General features: G+C 41.8%; 1 protein-coding gene across 2 annotated transcripts in view; it reads left to right on the top strand.

The window, feature by feature from the left end:
• The window catches only part of ARSB (arylsulfatase B), a 166,364-nt gene that overhangs the window by 99,602 nt on the left and 47,625 nt on the right, over nucleotides 1-19,137 (top strand). For both annotated transcript variants that reach the window (XM_047778172.1, XM_047778173.1), the window contains exon 6: nucleotides 1,659-1,729. In XM_047778172.1, coding sequence (XP_047634128.1) covers nucleotides 1,659-1,729 — 71 coding nt within the window. The remainder of the gene's footprint in view (nucleotides 1-1,658; nucleotides 1,730-19,137) is intronic.

Raw genomic sequence — 19,137 nt, 5'->3', positions numbered from 1 at the left:
CAGGGCAGGGAACCACCTCACACCGGGCAGAATGGCCATCATTAACAAGTCAGCAAATAGCAAATGCTAGAGAGGGTGTGGAGAAACGGGACCCCTCCTTCCCTGTTGGTGGGAATGCTGCCCCTGTGTATTTCCCTCCTACTCTCTAGTTAGGGTGTTGTATGGAGCCAAGAGAAATAGGGAAACCCTATAGAATACTATAGCTAAATATGTTCAATTTAAAGGACTGTTACTTTTTCTGAGATTCTATTTGTCCTATCTGTATTTTATAAAATAATGGTGATGGTTATTAAAAGGTTTTGTTTTTTTTGTTTGGGTTTGTTTGTTTTTTTTTTCTGATTTTTGGGTTTGTTTGTTTGGTTTGGTTGTGTGTGTGTGGTCTCATCTGTGGCATATAGAAGTTCCTGGACTAGGAATTGGAGCTGTAGCTGAGGCCAGTGCCATAAACATGGCAACACCAATCCAGGTCACATCTGCAGCCTACACCACAGCTTGCTGCAATGCCAGATCCTCAACCCACTGAGTGAGGCCAGGGATGGAACTTGCATCTTCGCAGTTACTGTGTCAGATTCTCAGCCTAAGAGCCACGATGAGAACTCCTAGATTCTAACTAATGAATTTATTTTAACATTTCCTTACTTGGCAAATACAACATTGCCAATCACAAACCAGACCTTTTGAAAATTTACCAGTCCTGGAAATCCCAAGCTACTGCTGTAGATAAATAGCTGTGAGTTTGGAGTATGGACATTGCGTTGCCTAAAAATGTGTCACCTTGGTTACCTCAGGGGCCTTATTGATTATTCAGATGTGGACAAACCCTGTGGTGTTAACAGTACTTTGCAACTTTTTATTGGATTATCAAGTAGTCTTGAAATGTTGACTAACAACTGAAATTTTGTGTAACAACTTCTTCCATCAGACTGAGTCTGTACTAGCAACATGATCTGGTGCTTCACACACACCCCACATACATCCAGTGGTGTTTATGCTCCCCAATTTTTTAAGAACACCCACAACCCAATATGCGGCCAAGAACTTAAGCTGTGCCTTTCTCATTTGTAACGTGAAGGGGGTGGACTCAATGCTCTCCAAGTTTCTTTTCGACACCCATGTGGGGTGTGATCATATTTGCACGTACGGTTTTTAAAAAATCTTAAAGAGGTTTAACTATTGCACATGTGTTTATATTCCATATAAGCTCTATGTTTAAATTTAGATATAAAAGACACATTTTTCTCATGTGGGCTGTTATAAAATTTGCGACGTGGGCGCTGCCATTGTGGTAGATACTGTTCAATTCCCTCTGAGTGTACAGTATGAAGTCTACCCTGGATGGCTTGAGTTCCCATTACACCGCCCTAATGAATGACCATGTTTAAGTACAGCCACATTATTTATCACAAAAGGTCATAAGACTCATTTCTAAAAAGTTGTCATGTGCTTGATGACACTGAAGTTGTTATGTCAACCTTGTCATGGTGATAACGTAGACAAGTGATGACTGCCCGAAATGCACCAACCACAGGCTTTGGAGACCTCTGAATTCATGACCGAGTTGTTATTTCCCGTTAAATCTGAGGAAAGGAAGTATTAAAATCATTCATACCCATTTGAGAGAGGAAGTTAACAATTTTCTTAAAAAAATTCTTTTCTAGTGAAGGAAGCCCGTCCCCCAGAATGGAGCTGCTGCACAATATCGACCCAAACTTTGTAGATGTTTCACCATGTGAGTACCCTGTTTATTGCTACTAATTTAAATCTCTTTCTTTTACTCACAAAGACAGTTTTATTACCTACTCTGTCTCCAGCTCAACTTTCTCATCTTCCACTTGAGTTCGCTCTAAAGGTAAACAGTTCTTCATGGCCCCTGCTGTGCCGGTCTCCCTGTAGCTTTGGTGTCACAAAGGGTACATGGCACCTGCTAGCAATATGACCTTATGAACCATCTCCCTCCCTATGCCTCAGTTTTCCCATCTCTTAAAGGAGTACCCATGGGATCTCAGAGCCTCCTTCTTATGTAAATGTCATGTTGTGGTTGCCTTGTTCTTAATGAGAGTGTCAGAGCCTCCTTCCTTCCAAAAAACCCAAGGTCAAATAACCCAGCACATCATCCAGTCAGGCTGATGAGATGCTGCCTAGATCTGCTCGGTCTTAGAAACCCATGACTTCCCTGGCAATCCTGAAACTTAAATTGGTTCCGCCTGTTGCCTAAATGAACCCACAGGGGACCCTACCCATTCCTGCAAGGAAAGAGGCCATCTGATGCTCTCTCACATCCCGGCAGGTGGTAATAGTTCCATATAACTAGTGGAGTTCCTGCTGTGGCTCAGTGGGTTAATGATCCAGCGTTGTCTCTGCAGTGGTGTGGGTTCAAACCCCAGCCTGGAGCCGTGGATTAAAGATCCAGTGTTGCTCAGGTTTCAGCTGAGACTCAGATTTGATCCCTGGTGGGAACTTCCATATGCTGGAAGTGTGGCCAAAAGAGAAAAAAAAATTAAAAAAAAATTCCATGCTAGTGGCCCTGATGCTCCTGCATTGTGATTTTGGGCCTGGAAAGCCTTAATTGTGAGGACCTTTGCCCTGGTTCCATCTTAATGCCCCATGATGAGACTTTGCAGAAAATAGTGCCTCATACTCCCTTCATTCACTTGGGTGCTCACATCCCCTTCTTTTTACTTTTATTTTTATTTTTTGTTTGTCTTTTTGTCTTTTTAGGGCCACACCTGTGGCATATGGAGATTCCCAGGCTAGGGGTCTAATCGGAGCTGCTGCCGCTGGCCTATGCCACAGCCACAGCAATGCCAGATCTGAGCCGCATCTGCGACCTACATCAGAGCTCATGGCAACACCGGATCCCTAACCTACTGAGTGAGGCCAGGGATCGAACCTACAACTTCACGGATACTAGTCAGATTTGTTTCTGCTGCACCATGACAGGAACTCCGCGTCCTCCTCTTTCTAGACCTATTGCTACCCCATCATTCAGGCTGTCCTGACTCTCCTGTCCTCTCCACTCTGTGCTACAGCCAGCCTTAAGATTTCCCTGCCCTGAGAATCACCCACAGTAGTTCTGAGAGTGTCATCAGGCCGTCGAGGCCCAGCTCCCCTCACCAGCCCCACTCCAGGCCCTCCCTGCCATGTTCTTGCCGTCCTAGACACTTGCGGTTTCTCAGCATGCAGATCTTCCTACTTCGGCCTTGAATGTGCTTTTCCCTCTTCCTAAAACACCTTTCCCTGCCTCTCCACAGTTTTTCCTTACCCCTTAAAACCCAGCCCAAATGTACCATCTCCAGATGCTCTCCAGGAGCCCCAGAAGAAGCCGGCGCTCCTTCCTCTGTGCACCCCTTTGTACGTAGCTCTGTATAGCAGTCACCAAATTCTTCTGCATGTGCCCGCATTTCCCAGTGAGCCACGAGCACCTGGAAATCAGGGTCTATGTCCTGTTTATCTTTACATCCTCATAAGTTAACACAAGTGCCTGGCCCTTGGCAAGTACTTGGTGATGATTATGTGATGACTGAGTGGGCAGTTGGAGGAGAGGTGGGATGGAATAAAGACCACATAGAATTATTGAAAAGGAAAGTGCCCTGAGATAGGCAGGAATGGCTACAGGATGGAGAGACTTCTGTGTCTGTTGGAGAAAACACATGTCATGAGAGAAGCAGAGGTAGGCAGTACTATGTCCAGTATGAAAGCCTTGTGTGATGACTGAGCCCTTGAAGTGTGGCTAATTGCAGACTGAAATGTGCTGGAAGTGTAGAATACACATCGGATTTTTGAAGACTTAGTTTGAAACATATAAAACATACATATATTTATTACTTGTTGACATGGCAGTGCTTTGGATGTGTTGAGTTTAAATGCATTGATCTTAATTTCATCTGTTGCTTTTTCCTTCTTTAATGTGCTTAATAGAAAAATTTGCATTGCATGTCTCTTGCATGTAAAGAAATTGTTCTAGAAATTGCTAGGGAAACACGTGATCAGCTGTGTTAGAAGAGCGCAGACTTGTGATGAGTTACTGTGGAGCTACATCCATGGTGTAAACTTTTCTCTCCCCGGCACACCTAGGGATGGACACATTCCAGTGTGTAACTGGCTCACTAGAGCAGTGATTTCCTAACCAGTCATATGAGAATCTCTCGGGGTGGCCAAAAGGGAATAGAGGGGTGGCAGGAATGATTTTTAGAACTACTGAGTGATTTGGAGTTCCCATTGTGGCTCACCAGAAATGAATATGACTAGTAACTTTGAGATGCCGGTTTGATCCCTGGCCTCACTCCGTGGGTTAAGGATCTGGTGTTGCCATGAGCTGTGGTGAAGGTCACAGTTGTGGCTCAGATCTGGTATTGCTATGGCTGTGATGTAGGTGGGGTGGCTACAGTTCCAGTTGACTCCTAATCTGGGAACCTCCATATGGCACCAGTGCAGCCCTAAAAAGCCAAAAAAACCAAACAAACAAACAAACAAAAAAACCCCCCAACTTATGAGCAATTTAATGCACTGCAAAAACCAGTATAACATCCAGGGAAATGCTGAATATGCTGCCTACGCTATAATGGTTATAAGCTGTCCTCACCCACTAAGCTCCATCTAGAAATGAAAAGCCTCCAGCCCTCTTCACTCACTAAGCTGCATCAGAAACAGAAGCTTGAGAACTGTCTTCCTCTGTGACCCGGTTATGGTGCTGCTTGCTGTGGGGCTCTTAGTATAACCGGCTGTGATTTCTGCCGTCTTTCCTAAAGTGCTTCTAGCACAATAACAGCACAGGCAAAAGTTTTCCATGGCCACATATGCTTGGTAGGTTGTGGCTTGGACACTTAGAGAAAAATATTTCCAGAAGACTGGTGTATACACACACACACACACACACACACACATGCCCCAGAGGTTGTAGGATCTCCCGTAGACCAGGAGATTCTACTAAAGAGTGAGTAGGTCTCAAAGCACCTAGATCATATCCATTAGGAGGGCTACAGGAAGGAGGGAAGGAAGGAAAGGAAAGGAACAACTATTATGAGCATGTGAAATGACTGGAACCCTTCGGCCCTGCTGATGGGATGTAAGATGGTGCAGCTGCCATGGAAACCAGTATGGCAGCTCCTCAAAACCATTAAAAATAGAATTATCAGGAGTTCCCATTGTGGCACAGTGGAAACAATTCCGACTAGGAACCACGGGGTTGTGTGTTCGAGCCCTGGCCTCTCGGCAGGTTGGTGATCCAGCATTGCCATGAGCTGTGGTATAGGTCCCAGAGACGGCTCGGATCTGGCGTTGCTGTGGCTGTGGCATAGGCCGGCGGCTACAGCTCCAATTGGACCCCTAGCCTGGGAACCTCCATATGCTGCAGGTGCGGCCCTAAAAAAAGCAAAAAAATAAAAATAAATAAAATAAAAAATAAATAGAATTATCATATGATCTGGCAGTTCCATACCTGGATATATACCCAAAAGAATCAAAAGCAGAAACCTGAGCTGCATTATTCACAAGAGCCAAAAGAGGGAAACCACCTCAATGTCCATTGACAGGAGCCTGGATAAACAAAATGTGGTACACACAGATGATGGAATATTACTCAGCCTTAAAAAGAAAGGAAATTCTGAAATATGCTGCAACATGGATACACTTTGAGGACAATGTGGTAAATGAAATAAGCCAATCACACAAAAAAAGGCAAATAGTATCTGATTCTGCTTACATGAGGTACCTAGAAGAGTCAAAATCATAGACAGAAAGTACAGAACAGGGACTGGATGGAAAGGGGAATGGGAGTTATAGCTTTTTCATAATGGGTATAGATTCAGTTTTATAAGATGGAAAGTGTTCTAAGGATGGATGGTGGGGATGGTAGCACAACAAGGTGAATGTGTTTAGTTAGTGTCACTGAACCGAACACTTAAAAATGGTTAAGAGGAGTTCCCACTGTGGCTCAGCAGGTTAAGAACCCAGCAAGTACCCATGAGGATGTGAGTTCAATATCTGGCTTTGCTCAGTGGGTTAAGGATCTGGCATTGCTGCAAGTTGCAGTGTAGGTCACAAACACAGGTCGGATCCCATGCAGCTGTGGCAGTGGCATCGGCTTGCAGCTGCAGCTTGTACTCAGCCCCTGGCCCAGAGTGTCCATGTGTCACAGGTGTGGATGTAAAAAGAAAACAAATGGCTTACGATGGTAAATTTTATGTCATGGTGATTTTATTACAATTTAAAAATTTTAAAATAAAATGTACCACTCCCCAAAAAAGCATAGAAACTGCATGAAGATAGGATCTTCATAACTTTTTCATTTACTGCCATATTCCCAGTGCATAGCCCAAGGCCTATCATCACATTAAGTTCCCAATAAATCTTTGTTAACAAAAGATGCCTAGATCAACAGGTTAAAGTCTTTCTTCTACTGTCTCTTAGCCTTTCTTGAACTTAAAAGTGCCTCCAGATGGGAATCCACACTCTCCTTTGAAACCCTAAGCTTGCGTCCTACATTTTGTTCCTAAAAAAAGAAAACAACAACAACAAAAAAACCCCAAAAACTTAGTGGTCACAAGCTATGTTCTATTTTAATTAACATTATCACACACAGATGTTTGAAACTACTTACCCAGCATATAAATGTCATCCTCACTCTTCCCTTAATTGAAAATATCAGCCAAGAGATGATGTGGCATTTTCCCTGCCCTCTTTATTCCTTTCCTCCAGACCTTCTTGATAGACAAATACATATTTATAAATATGTCTTGGGCTGGTCTCAGCTCAGCCCAACTTCCCCTCTGAGTCTAAGGCACTACTGCTTCTTGCTGTTCTCTGTGCTGTTCCCATTCCTGCCTCCCTGGAAAGTTCCCTGTCATTGTTTCATTGGTCACTGGTCCTCTCGGTGCCCCAAATCTGGCTCTACTTTTATCTACCCACCATCCCGGCTCCCATGACCCATGTCACATGTGTGGTGTGCTTTCCTATGTGTGGGGTTTTTTCGTTTTGTTTTGTTTTTTTTTTTTTTTTTTTTTTTTTTTTTTTTTTTTTTTTTTTTTTTTTTTTTGCTTTTAGGGCTACACCCGAGGCATATGGAGGTTCCCAGGCTAGGGGTCCAATTGGAGCTGTAGCCACTGGCCTACACCACAGCCACAGCAACTCGGGATCTGAGCCGTGTCTTCAACCTACACCACAGCTCACGGCAACGCCAGATCCTTAACCCACTGAGCAAGGGCAGGGATCGAACCCTCAACTTCATGGTTGCTAGTCGGGTTTGCTAACCACTGAACCATGACGGAAACTCCGTTTTTTTAAGTTTTGTTAAAGTATAGTTGATTTAGAAGGCTGTGATCATTTCTGATTTCTGCTGTATATATTTTTTCTTTTTTTTAAGTTTTATTGAATCATAGTTGATTTATAAGGTAACTCCTCTTCACCATTTTTAAGTGTACAGTTCAGATCATTTCTGCTGTACAGGTGTCCTGTGAGGAAACTTTTTATTCCTCTTCAGAGGCTTTGTTCTGAGGTGACTTTGGAGGGACATGTTTGGGTCTCTGTTCAGATAGTACCTTTTTCTCTTCCCTCCTTTCTAAGAACCTAAGAATTGTTTATTCCACACCCCCACCCACCCACTTAATGTCTTTCGAGTGTTTCTTTCTAGCAGGCTGACCTGGCTTCAGTGTCTTTCTCCAGCAGTAGAGGGTGGGGTGTGGAGGAAACCTGTGAGAAAGCCTGAGGGACCAGAATAATATCCTTTTTTTTTGTCTTTTGTTTTTTTAGGGCCGCACCCGCGGCATATGGAGGTTCCCAGGCTTAGGATCTAATCAAAGCTACAGCTTCGGGCCTGTGCCACAGCCACAGCAACTCGGGATCCGAGCCATGTTTGTGACCTACACCACAGCTCACGGTAACGCCGGATCCTTAACCCACTGAGCGAGGCCAGGGATCGAACCCGCAACCTCATGGTTACTAGTCAGATTCATTTCTGCTGCACCATGACAGGAACACCATATCCTTTTAAGTTGATTAATGGGAAAGGCTAAAAACATCCAAAGTGGTGGGAGCCTGTCATGATGCCAGCCAGTTGGGCTCTGAGGTCCTACAGGTATGAATTCCGCTCTACCCGGATCGGAGGTGCTCCAGCTGCAAACTCTGTGGTTCCCCTCAGTTCTAGTCAACCTGCCTCACACCTGGAGGAGAAGTGATTTCAAGAGCCTTAGTTTGCCTTTGAGAAAATGAATCCACCCACCTCACAGGCTTGACCTGGGCTCTTCTGAGGTCAAGACGCTACTCTGTCTGCGACCACGACTCACCTTGCAAGTTGGACGTGGTATTCTGTGAATTGTTAGAATTCTCACATACCTGGTATGTAGATACTTGACACATATGCACGCACATGAGCGCTCAGACTCTGCTGGTAGAAGCTTGATTATAGATGAAGGGCCCTGACAGATGTTAGCTTTTTCCACACCAAAGGCCACGTCTTCAAAGTGATACCATACAGCTTTGTTACTCTCGCATTGAAAGGGCCTCCTCTCTTTAACGGTTATAATGGGATGTTATTTCTGTTCATGATTACGGGGTGAAAAAAAAGTCTTTACTCCCCACCCCCACCAACACACATGCATTTTCTGTGGTAAAATTGCCAGAGCTGTGCTCGAGCTCCAAGAGTTGTCTGGGTTTGCCTGCCTGGAGCTGCTCCCTGTTTCCCCTTTAGAGCAAACTCAGATCCCTTCCCTGACCTCAGCTGGCCACTCCTGAGGTGATTTATTCTAGATACGGCCTGCCCTCGACATGCTAGGTGCAGGTGTTGGTACTGGCGATCATTTCGCTTTTAGGCTTTGTTGTAAGAGGACGCAGACAGAGGCCCTCACTTTCCTGCTTGACCGCTGTCAGTGGTTCCCAGCAGCCCAAAGACACACACGGAATATAAGTCTGCCTCCTCCAACCTCCGTCATTCCACTGAAACTGCCCCTCAGCACCATTGCAGCACCTCCCCACTTTGCTTTGCTTCTCTGACTCTTTTTTTTTTTTTTCTTTTTAGGGCCGCACCCACAGCATATGGAGGTTCCCAGGCGTCGCACATAAAACACCATCTACTGACTTCAGGGGTCTCTTTACTTTCTGTTCTATGCTGGCTTTGCTGGAAAAGTCTCACCATCTCACTCAAATAACAGCATGTTCCTGGAGAATGACGCATTTATTTATTTATTTATTTTTAATTTTTTTTGTCTTTTTGCCTTTTCTAGGGTGGCTCCCTCGGCATATGGAGGTTCCCAGGCTAGGGGTCCAATCGGAGCTGTAGCCACCGGCCTACACCAGAGCCATAGCAACGCGGGATCCGAGCCACATCCACCACCTACACCACAGCTCACAGCTACACGGGATCCCCAACCCACTGAGCGAGTCAGGGATTGAACCTGAAACCTCACGGTCGCTAGTCAGATTCGTCAACCACTGAGCCATGATGGGAACTCCGAGGATGACACATTTAAATGAGCTGGGAAATTGGACCTAGACGTGACGCCAGCCTTGCCTGCATGTGTAACCCGACTCTATGGATGATGGTCCATCCCCTTTGTAAAGCTAGTTATGGAAACCCTGTGGGGGCCTTGTAGTTAATCATATTTGAGGATGGTGGCGGTGTGGGATGGGCCGGGTAGGCTAATGGAACATGCAGAGTTGTGGGGTGTCAGAAAGAAAGAGGTTTTTTTTTGTTTGTTTGTCTTTTTAGGGCCACACCCATGGCATATGGAGGTTCCCAGGCTAGGGGTTGAATCAGAGCTGTAGCTGCCGGCCTACACCACAGCCACAGCAATTTGGGATCCGATCCAGGTCTTCAACCTACACCACAGCTCACAGCAACGTCGGATCCTTAACCCACTGAGCAAGGTCAGGGATTGAACCTGCATCCTCATGGATGCTAGTCAGATTCATTTCCACTGAGCCACAGTGAGAACTCCAGAAAGACCTAGATTGGCATTCCAGCTTTGACTTATTTCCCGTGAGCTCGTGGCTCAGTTCTTTGAGGTATCTGTTTTATGACCTATAAATTGGGGACAGTAAGAGCTATCTCCCTAAATATGTCCAAATAATAGTAAACAGCAATTATATCCTGGCTTTGGGATTGGCGGTGCAGTGTCTGCACTTTTTGCACTGTGTATCTCTGCAGTTTCAATTCTTAGCAATGAGCACCCAGTTCTTCCATAATCGGGAATTCAGCCACCAAGATTTATTTTTAAAAAACAGCTTAAAGGGGTCTGGTGGGATTGTAATACCTGGAAAGCTGCGAGGTTCTTAGTGGAAGTGGGGGCCAGAATTCTTGGACCCTATGCTCACGTGTCCTGGGTCAGAGAAGCTAGTGTGTGACATTTCTCCTCAGCTCTTAGCCCTGAGGCCCTGACTGCCCAGGGTTGCAATTCTTTATCAAATATAGGAGCTCATATTACAGTGTGCACAAAGTTAGCAGAATTGTGTGTCTTCTCTAGCTGCTGATATTTGTCTTGGGCAGCTCGTCAAATTTTCCTTGCGGGGGAGGGGGGAGGTTGGGACATCCCCTCCATCACGGAGCCTAAACACAGATAACTTTTCTCCCTCTTGATTTTTCAAAGGCTTTGGTTGCGCCCCCTTCACCTCAGGGAGCACTAAAGTGTGTTTGGCAATGTGGCCTTTTTGATGCCGGCGGCAGTCCCACAAGCCTCGTTTTCCGCCCACCCCACTTCACACAGTGCGTCTCAAGTAACAGGCATCAAACCTTCGCTGTTAACGCTTGGTGCGGGCGTCCTGGCTTTCATCCTGAGAAAATAAATAAGCCAAACCAAACCCACAGCACTTTAAAAACACTAATTAATCCTCACCGCAGGCCTAGACGACACAGAAATGGCAAATCCCACTGCCCCGACTTTATGTTTGTAGATCAGGGGAAGCACGTTTTGTAAAGCTTCGCAGACCCAGGTACCAGAAACCGACTGGAGGGCTTGGGCCAGGTCTGCCTCTGGGAAAGGGGTGTCTGGCCACGTGGTGACTTGCCCAGAACCCCATTTACACAACAGCCCTCCCCCGCCTCCGCCCAGGGTTGCAATTATGCCAAATCCTCATTTCCAACGGACCTCTTCTTGCTTTGCTTCCTTTTCTTTAATTCTGGTAGAGCTCAGAAATTTCAGCAGTGGCTTCCAAGACTAGCCTTGTCATTCTGGCTTTTTAAAGGTTTCTGCTGGAGTTCCCGTCGTGGCGCAGCAGAAATGAATCTGAGGTTCGATCCCTGGCCTCGTTCAGCGGGTTAAGGATCTAGCACTGCCATGAGCTATGGTGTAGGTCACAGACTCACCTCCGATCTAGTATTGCTGTGGCTCTGGCGTAGGCTGGCAGCTGTAGCTCCAATTAGACCCCTGGCCTGGGAACCTCCATATGCCAGGGATGTAGCCTGAAAAAGCCAAAAAAAAAAAAAAAAAAGAGCTCTGCTGATTTTGAGACTCAATACAAGTAGTCCACCCTCCAAATAGTCTCTCTGAGCCGATCCTGCATCGGGGCTCCCTCCATCCTCCACACTGGAGCCTTATTGGTACCCAGATTTCTTCAAGATTTGGGAATATCCAAACTCTCTCCTTTCTCTCCTAGTCTAGACCAGACATCTTCCTCCAGCCTTACTCTCTGTAAGGGTAAAGATACATACCATCCTTGAACTTGTTAACCATAAAATTCTGGAAAAACGTAAAACCTCCCTAAGTTTTATGGGACACATCCAATGAAATTAAAGTGTAGTAAATCCACTTTCTAAATATTTACTAAGCTGGTCAGATTTTTAGGGGATTTTGAGTGCTTACACATAAGACTGAAATGAAACTTTTCAAAACGTTTCTGAGAAGTAAGCTCAGTACAAAGCTGAGTACATGGTCTACCTTAAGTAACTCGTCATAGAAGATGTTAGTGATCAAGCAGCAAATACCTGATACAAACACAGTTATAAAGTAAATTAGCAACAAATAAGTGTACAAGGGAGAAATAAAGAAGGAGAGGCATTTGGGGGGATTAGGATAGACGTCCTCAAAAAGCATAGTTTTAAATTTATTATTTCGACAACGTTGGTTTTATCTTTCTCAAATAAAAGAATGGAAGAAGATAGTATTTAACACTGTATTAATTTTCTCTCTGTGCTAAACCAAATTCTCATAAATGTAATGACTTAAAGCAAGAGAAATTTATCTTATAATTCTATAGTTAAAAGTCTGATATGGGTCTCACTGGATGAAAGTCCAGGGCGTCAGGAGGCATTTCTTTCCGGAGACTCTAGGGGGAAAAAAATCCATGTCCTTGCCTTTTCCCGCCTCGAGGGGATGCCCACCTTACGGGGCCCGTGGTCTCCTTGCTCCATCTTCAGAGCCAGCTCTTCACAGCTCTTCTCTCCAAGCTCGCTTCCATCATCACGCATCGTCCTCTGACTGCTTCCAGCTCTCTCTCACTTTTAAATGATGACTTGATTACATTAGTTTCAGCTGGGTAATCCAGGACACTCTCCCTATATTTTATTTCTCTCTCTTTTTTTAAGTTTTATTGAAGTATAGTTCATTTACAAGGCTGTGATAATTTCTGCTATACAACAAATTGACCCAGTCATGCATATACACATATCCATTCTCTCCGATTCTTTTCCCACATAGATTATCACAGAATACTGGGTAGAGTTTTCTGTGCTATACAGCAAGTCCCCATGGGCCAACTGTTCCATATACCTCCATGTGCATATGCCAATCCCCAGTTCAGCCCTCCCACCCCCAACCTGTCCCCTTTGGTAACCATAAGTTTTTCAACGTCTGTGAGTCTGTTTCTGTTCTGCAAATAAGTTCATTTGTATCCTTTTTTTTTTTTTTTGATTCCACATATAGGTAATATGATATGTTTGTCTTTGACTGTCTAATGTCACTTAGTATCATAGTTTCTAGGTCCATCCATGTTGCCACAAATGGCATTATTTCATTCTTTTTTATGGCTGAATAATATTCCATTGTATATATATAGCACATCTTCTTTATCCATTCCTCCATTGATGGACATTTAGGTTGCTTCCATGCCTTGGCTATTGTAAATAGTGCTGCTATGAACATTGGGGTGCATGTATCTTTTCGAATTATGGTTTTCTCTGAATAGATGTCCAGGAGTGGGATTGCTGGATCAAATGGAAATTCTATTTTTAGTTTTCTGAGGAATCTCCATACTGTTTTCCATAGTCGTTGCACCAATTTACATTCCCACCAACAGTATAAGAGAGTTTGCCTTTCTCTACACCCTTTCCAGCCTTTATTATTTGTACACTTTTTGATGATGGCCATTCTGGCCAGTGTAATGTGGTACCTTGTAGTAGTTTTGACTTGCATTTCTCTAATAATTAGTGATGTTGAGCATCTTTTCATTTTTTTTTTTTTTGACAGAACAATTTGGTTTATTGGTATTTGTTTCAACAAGGGAGGGCATACACCATGGGGAACAAGGTGTGTTTGTATATGAGAAGCATTTTATAGGATTGGGCTTGGATTAGGGGCATTGGAGCAAGCTTCAAGGAAACATTCTTCTTTTTTTTTTTTTTTTTTTGCCATCTGCATATCTCCTCTGGAGAAATGTCTGTTTAGATCTTCTGCCCATTTTTGGTTTTGGGTTGTTTGTTTTTTGGATATTGAGCTGTGGGAGGTGTTTGTATATTTTGGAGATTAATCCATTGTCAGTTGCTTCATTTGCAAATATTTTCTCCCATTCTGTGGGTTGTCTTTTTCTTTTGTTTATGGTTTCCTTTGTGGTGCTAGGCCATTTTTCATGTTTGCCGTCTATTGGGGGGCCATAGTTACTAGTTTTTATCTTTTCTGATATTAAGGAAAAAAGAGTTTTCTTATAAATTTATAAGAACTTTTTATATGTTAAAAATTTGTTCTTTGCTGTTATATAGCAAATATTTTTCTTTTAACTTTATTTTATGGTATATTTTAAATTTTAAAATTGAAACTTCTTGTTTTATAGAGTTCTTCCACTGTGTTTATATTTTTTTAAAAATTCCTCATCCTTGAGTTCTCTTGTGACACTGGTTCAGGACCGACTGCTTAATGATCTGGCATTGTCATTGCCACAGGTCAGGTCACTGTTATGGCACAGGTTCAATCCCTGGCTCAGGAACTTCCACATGCTGTGGGCACAGCTAAAAAAAATTCTGCATATTGAGTTCACAAATTCACTTTCGTTTTCCTCTAGTCCTACACATGTTTAATCTTTCACATTTGGGTCCTCAAAAAAGTGTGTTTTAGTAATGATGTAATGAATGCAGGGTAGGTTTACAGTTTAAAAATAACAAAATCAGGAGTTCCCATCGTGGCGCAGTGGTTAATGAATCCGACTAGGAACCATGAGGTTGCGGGTTCGATCCCTGCCCTTGCTCAGTGGGTTAAGGATCCGGCGTTGCCGTGAGCTGTGGTGTAGGTTGCAGACGCTGCTCGGATCCCGTGTTGCTGTGGCTCTGGTGTAGGCTGGTAGCTACAGCTCTGATTGGAGCCCTAGCCTGGGAACCTCCATGTGCTGTGGGAGCGGCCCAAGAAATGACCAAAAAAAAAAATCAATATTGTTATGGTCACTATTTAAAAAAAAATCAAGGTTTTGATTGAAGTTGCATTGACTCTGTAGATCAGTTTGGAGAGAATTGTCATTTGTACTAACATTGTCTTCTTGTCCATGGACACTGTATATCTCACCTTCAATGTAATCTTCCGTAATGACCCCCTGGAAAGTATTACAATTTTTGAGATTTTTTTTCACTAGATTTTACTAGATTTGTCTTTAGATACTTTGTTTTTGTAGCTGTTATAAGTGGTCCCTTTTTCTTTCTGAATTCTGTTAGTTGTAAGCATGTAGTTCAGTTGACTTGTACATTCAGTTGACATTTGATCTTATATCCAATGAATAATGTTAAACGCTATTTTCAAGTCTAATAATTTGTTGTGTTTATATATCAATAAGGAGGTAATCTGTGAATGATAGTAATTTTTTGTTCATTGCCTATCCTATACCTTTAACTTCTTCAGTATTGAATAAAGGTGATGAGATCAAGCATCCTTATTTCATTCCCAATCTCAGAGGGAAAGCTTTCAAAGTTTTACTATTAAGTATAGTGTTGTAGATTTTTTTATACTCTTTATCAGAATTTAAAAAAAAAAACCCTCTTCTATTCCTAGTTTGTTGAATTTTTAAAATCATGAATAGGTACTTGATTTTTTTTCAAAAATGTTCTGCCTTGGAGTTCTGTTGTGGCTCAAAGGTAATGAGCCCAAGTAGTATCCATAAGGATGTGGGTTTCGACCCCTGGCCTTGCTCAGTGTGTCAGGGATCCAGCATTTCCATGAGCTGTGGTGTAGGTCGCACACATGACTCGGACCCTGTGTTGCTGTGGCTATGGTGTAGGCAGGGAGCTTTAGCTCTGATTTGACCTCTAGCCTCGGAACTTCCATGTGCCACACCTGTGGCACTAAAAAGTAAAACACAAAAAACACAAATTTTCTGCCTCTATGAATAAAATCATATAATTTTCTCACTTGATTTGTTAATTTTCTGATGTTAAACAAATTTGCACTTTTAAGAAACCCTCAGTTTAAACATTGCTTTGTCCAATTTGCTGATATTTTATTCAGCATTTTTACATTCATATTTATGTATAAGAGTATTCTGTAATTATGATTTCTTATATTATTTTTGTAAGGTCTTGGTTAAGGTTATGCCATTTTCATAAAATAGCTTGAACGGTGTTCCCCCTTTAAAAAATTCTTTTCTGTTATGGTTTATTACAGGACTAGAGTTTATTTAGACAGTAGTTCCCTGTGCTATACAGCAGGACCTAGTTATTTATCTGTTCTATATATAGTAGTTTGCATCTGCTAATCCCAAACTCCTAATCCATCCCTCCCCACCCCCACCTTGGCAACCATAAATTTGTCCTCCGTTAGTCTGTTTTGTAGATAAGTTCATTTGTGTCATATTTTTGATTTCACGTATAAGTGATATCATACAGTATTTGTCTTTCTCTTTCTAACTTACTTCACTTAATAAGATAATCTCTAGTCCAATAGTACTCCCTTTTTTTGTGTTCTCTGGAAGAGTTTCTGTGAGCTGGAGATATTTATCTTTTTTTTCCCTGGCTTTATTGAGATATATTTGACATATGACATTATATAAATTTAAAGTGAGCAGTGCAATGATATGATTTATGTTTATATTACGAAATGATTAGTGTAATAAAGTTTAACACATCCCTTGCAACACATGTTACTTTTTTCTTTTTTTGGTGGTAAGAGCATTTATGATCACTCTTAGTAGCTTTCAAGTATACAGTGCAGCAGTATTAACTATAGTCACCATGCTGTGCTTTAGATCCCTAGATCTTTTTGATCTTATAATTGGAAGTTTGCACCTTTTGACCGCCATTCCCATTTTTCCTATTTGGTTGGAAGAAGCAGTCCTCACCTTATAGTTTTCAAAATTAATTTCTTAACATAGCATCAATGGATTTGAAATTTTTTTCTTTTAAAAATGAACTTAGGTAGCTTTTTTTTTCCATTTTTGGAGGGAGGATCTATTGAGATTTCAAGTTCATCATTCTACCAGAAATTGAACATTTATGATGAGGTATTAGAGAGCTGAATTATTTTATGAAATTAATATTTTCAGCATCATATTTTGAATAATTCATTCCTGTTCACTCTCTTAGTCTTAGTTTGCAAAAAAGTAGAACATGAGACAAAAATGTAATCAGTTTACTGAGGAAGTGACACCAGGGTGCTGGAGTGAAGAACTGATTTAATTTCATGTAAATTACTTGCAGATTTCCCTGCTTACTTCCCTTTGATATAACACATTTTATCTTGAGATAGAAATTTCGGTTATTGTCTTGTTTAATATAAAATATGTTTGTGTACATCTTTGAATTACCTTCTGTCCATAGAAATTTCATGGGTGGTATGCTTTCTGAGGCCTTGCATATTCGAGAATATGTCTCTCTGTTACGACACCTTTGCTGGGTAAATAATCTCAAGGTCAAAGTTTTTTCTTCACGATTCTGTAGACAGTGCTGATGTCCTCTGACATCCTTGCTTTGCAGATATCCAGTTCTTCTCCCTCTGGCCTCGATAATTATAGTGTTCTGTCTTTGGTACTGATAGCTAGAAATATTTATATTCCCAGTGTATTTGGGATTCATTTCATCAGTTTTTCGTGGTGCACAGTGAGCACTGCACAGTTCAAGTTCTTTTTTTTAATCCCAGCAAGGTTTTAATCTGATCAGTCTTTGGATTTCATCTCCATTAAATGTACTCTGGTCTTTTGAGCAGTAACACCACTTATGTGTATGTTGGACAACCTTTTCCCTTCATTGGTGTGTTTTTTCACTTCTCATTTTTCTTTCTTTGCCCTTTCCTCCTGTAGTCTGTGGTGAGTTCCACTTTGCTGATTTTATTTTACTTTACAGATCTCCTTCAGCTTCTCTTAAATAATTCCAACGGCATTTTAAAATGTAATACAGTAATATCTTTCTTTCCTGCCTTTCTACAAACTTTCCAACTCTTTTTCTTTAAAGAAGGAAACTTATTTTATCTTTTGCTTCTTCTTTCACGGAACTAATATTTCGTTTGGTTGAAGTATGCAGAGTTGGTGCTGACATTTTCCTCTTTTTCTTCAGCAAATAGTTTTCACACTGTCTCGACCTCCACAGTGCTATGTTTGCCTCCTTATTTTATGTTGTGAAATAGTTTCATATTTCTGTATCATGTTCCATGTTGGCATTTTTTTACTGAGGATAAATTGGCTTTTTTTTTTTTTTTTTTTGCTAAAAATGGCATAGATGGATTATCTTTGGGTTCCATTTCTTCAAGCTGTTAGAGTAATATCGACTATAAAAGCTGGAGCACTAGTTTATATGAGATATATAGAACTAGGTCAGTGATCTAATAGCCTGTGGATGGGGAGAAGTATTCTGGTTCAGCAAGCCATCCTAATAAGGGAAAATAACCTCATGGTGGTCTCTTTGTGTTTGACGTGTTCTAGGCATTACCTGGGCACCCTCCCGCCCATCCCCCATGCCTGCATTTCTTTCCTTAGTGCACCTGTCACCATGTGGCACAATTCTGTTTTAAATACTTATGTATCGTCTTGCTCTCCTATTAAAATGTAAGCTCCACAAGGGCAGGCAGTTCTGTCTTTTGTATTGGTTACTGTCACCAAGTATCCAGAGCAGCGGCACAACAAAAAAGTGGCTGTTGAGTCCATGTCATTCTTCATTTAAGGAAAAATGGGAAAGGAAAGACTTAAATAGATTTTTTACAAAGAGATTAGATAGATGTCAGGGTACTTGATTTGTAAAGCTAATGTTTGTTCATAAAGACAAAAAACTTAGATTTGGCTTAATTAATAGCAAGTAAGAGTCTGACACTAGGATAATTTATAATGACTTAGGAAGTCATGATTTTTTGACCACTTACAAAAATTCCTTTCAGAGCCTTTCTTTTATATTATTTTATAAAAACTCATTCCAGAAAATAGTTTGGTACTTATCTGACTTTTAGCTCCTTTCTCAAAAATGAGAATAAGAATAAAAGAGGAAAGAGAAAGAAACTCATCTTCGGTACCATCCTCCCTTATCATCTTTTGCCTGAGATGTAAGAATGTTTTGGGTGATGAAATAGGTTTTAATAAAGCACATGGAGGATTTAGAGAAACTGCACCCACCTTTAAATTGACTCTTACTCCTTCCATGGATGCGGTTAAGATTTTAGAGTGATTGCTAGCTCAATCCATGAGAACCCTAGTGAACTTGGGGCTTTTTTGTTTGTTTGTTTCGTTTTTTAAAATTTTATTGACATTTAGTTGATTTACAATGCTGTGATAATTTCTGCTGTACAATAGAGTAATTAAGTTATACATGTACACACATCCATTCTCTTTCAGATTCTTTTCCAACATAGATCATTGCAGAATAGTGGGCAGAGTTCTCTGTGCCATACAGCAGGTCCCTGTTGGCCAATCATTCCATATACCTCAGTGTGCATATGCCAATCCCAAACCCCCAGTCTAGCCCTCCCTTCCCCCATGAGATGTAAGAATTATTTGCAAGACCTATATTTCATTTAAAGAAAGGTGGGGTTTGGATTTGGG

Source organism: Phacochoerus africanus, chromosome 4, assembly GCF_016906955.1.
Source record: "Phacochoerus africanus isolate WHEZ1 chromosome 4, ROS_Pafr_v1, whole genome shotgun sequence".
Taxonomy (NCBI): Eukaryota; Metazoa; Chordata; class Mammalia; order Artiodactyla; family Suidae; genus Phacochoerus; species Phacochoerus africanus.
This window is presented reverse-complemented; position numbering and strand designations above follow the sequence as displayed.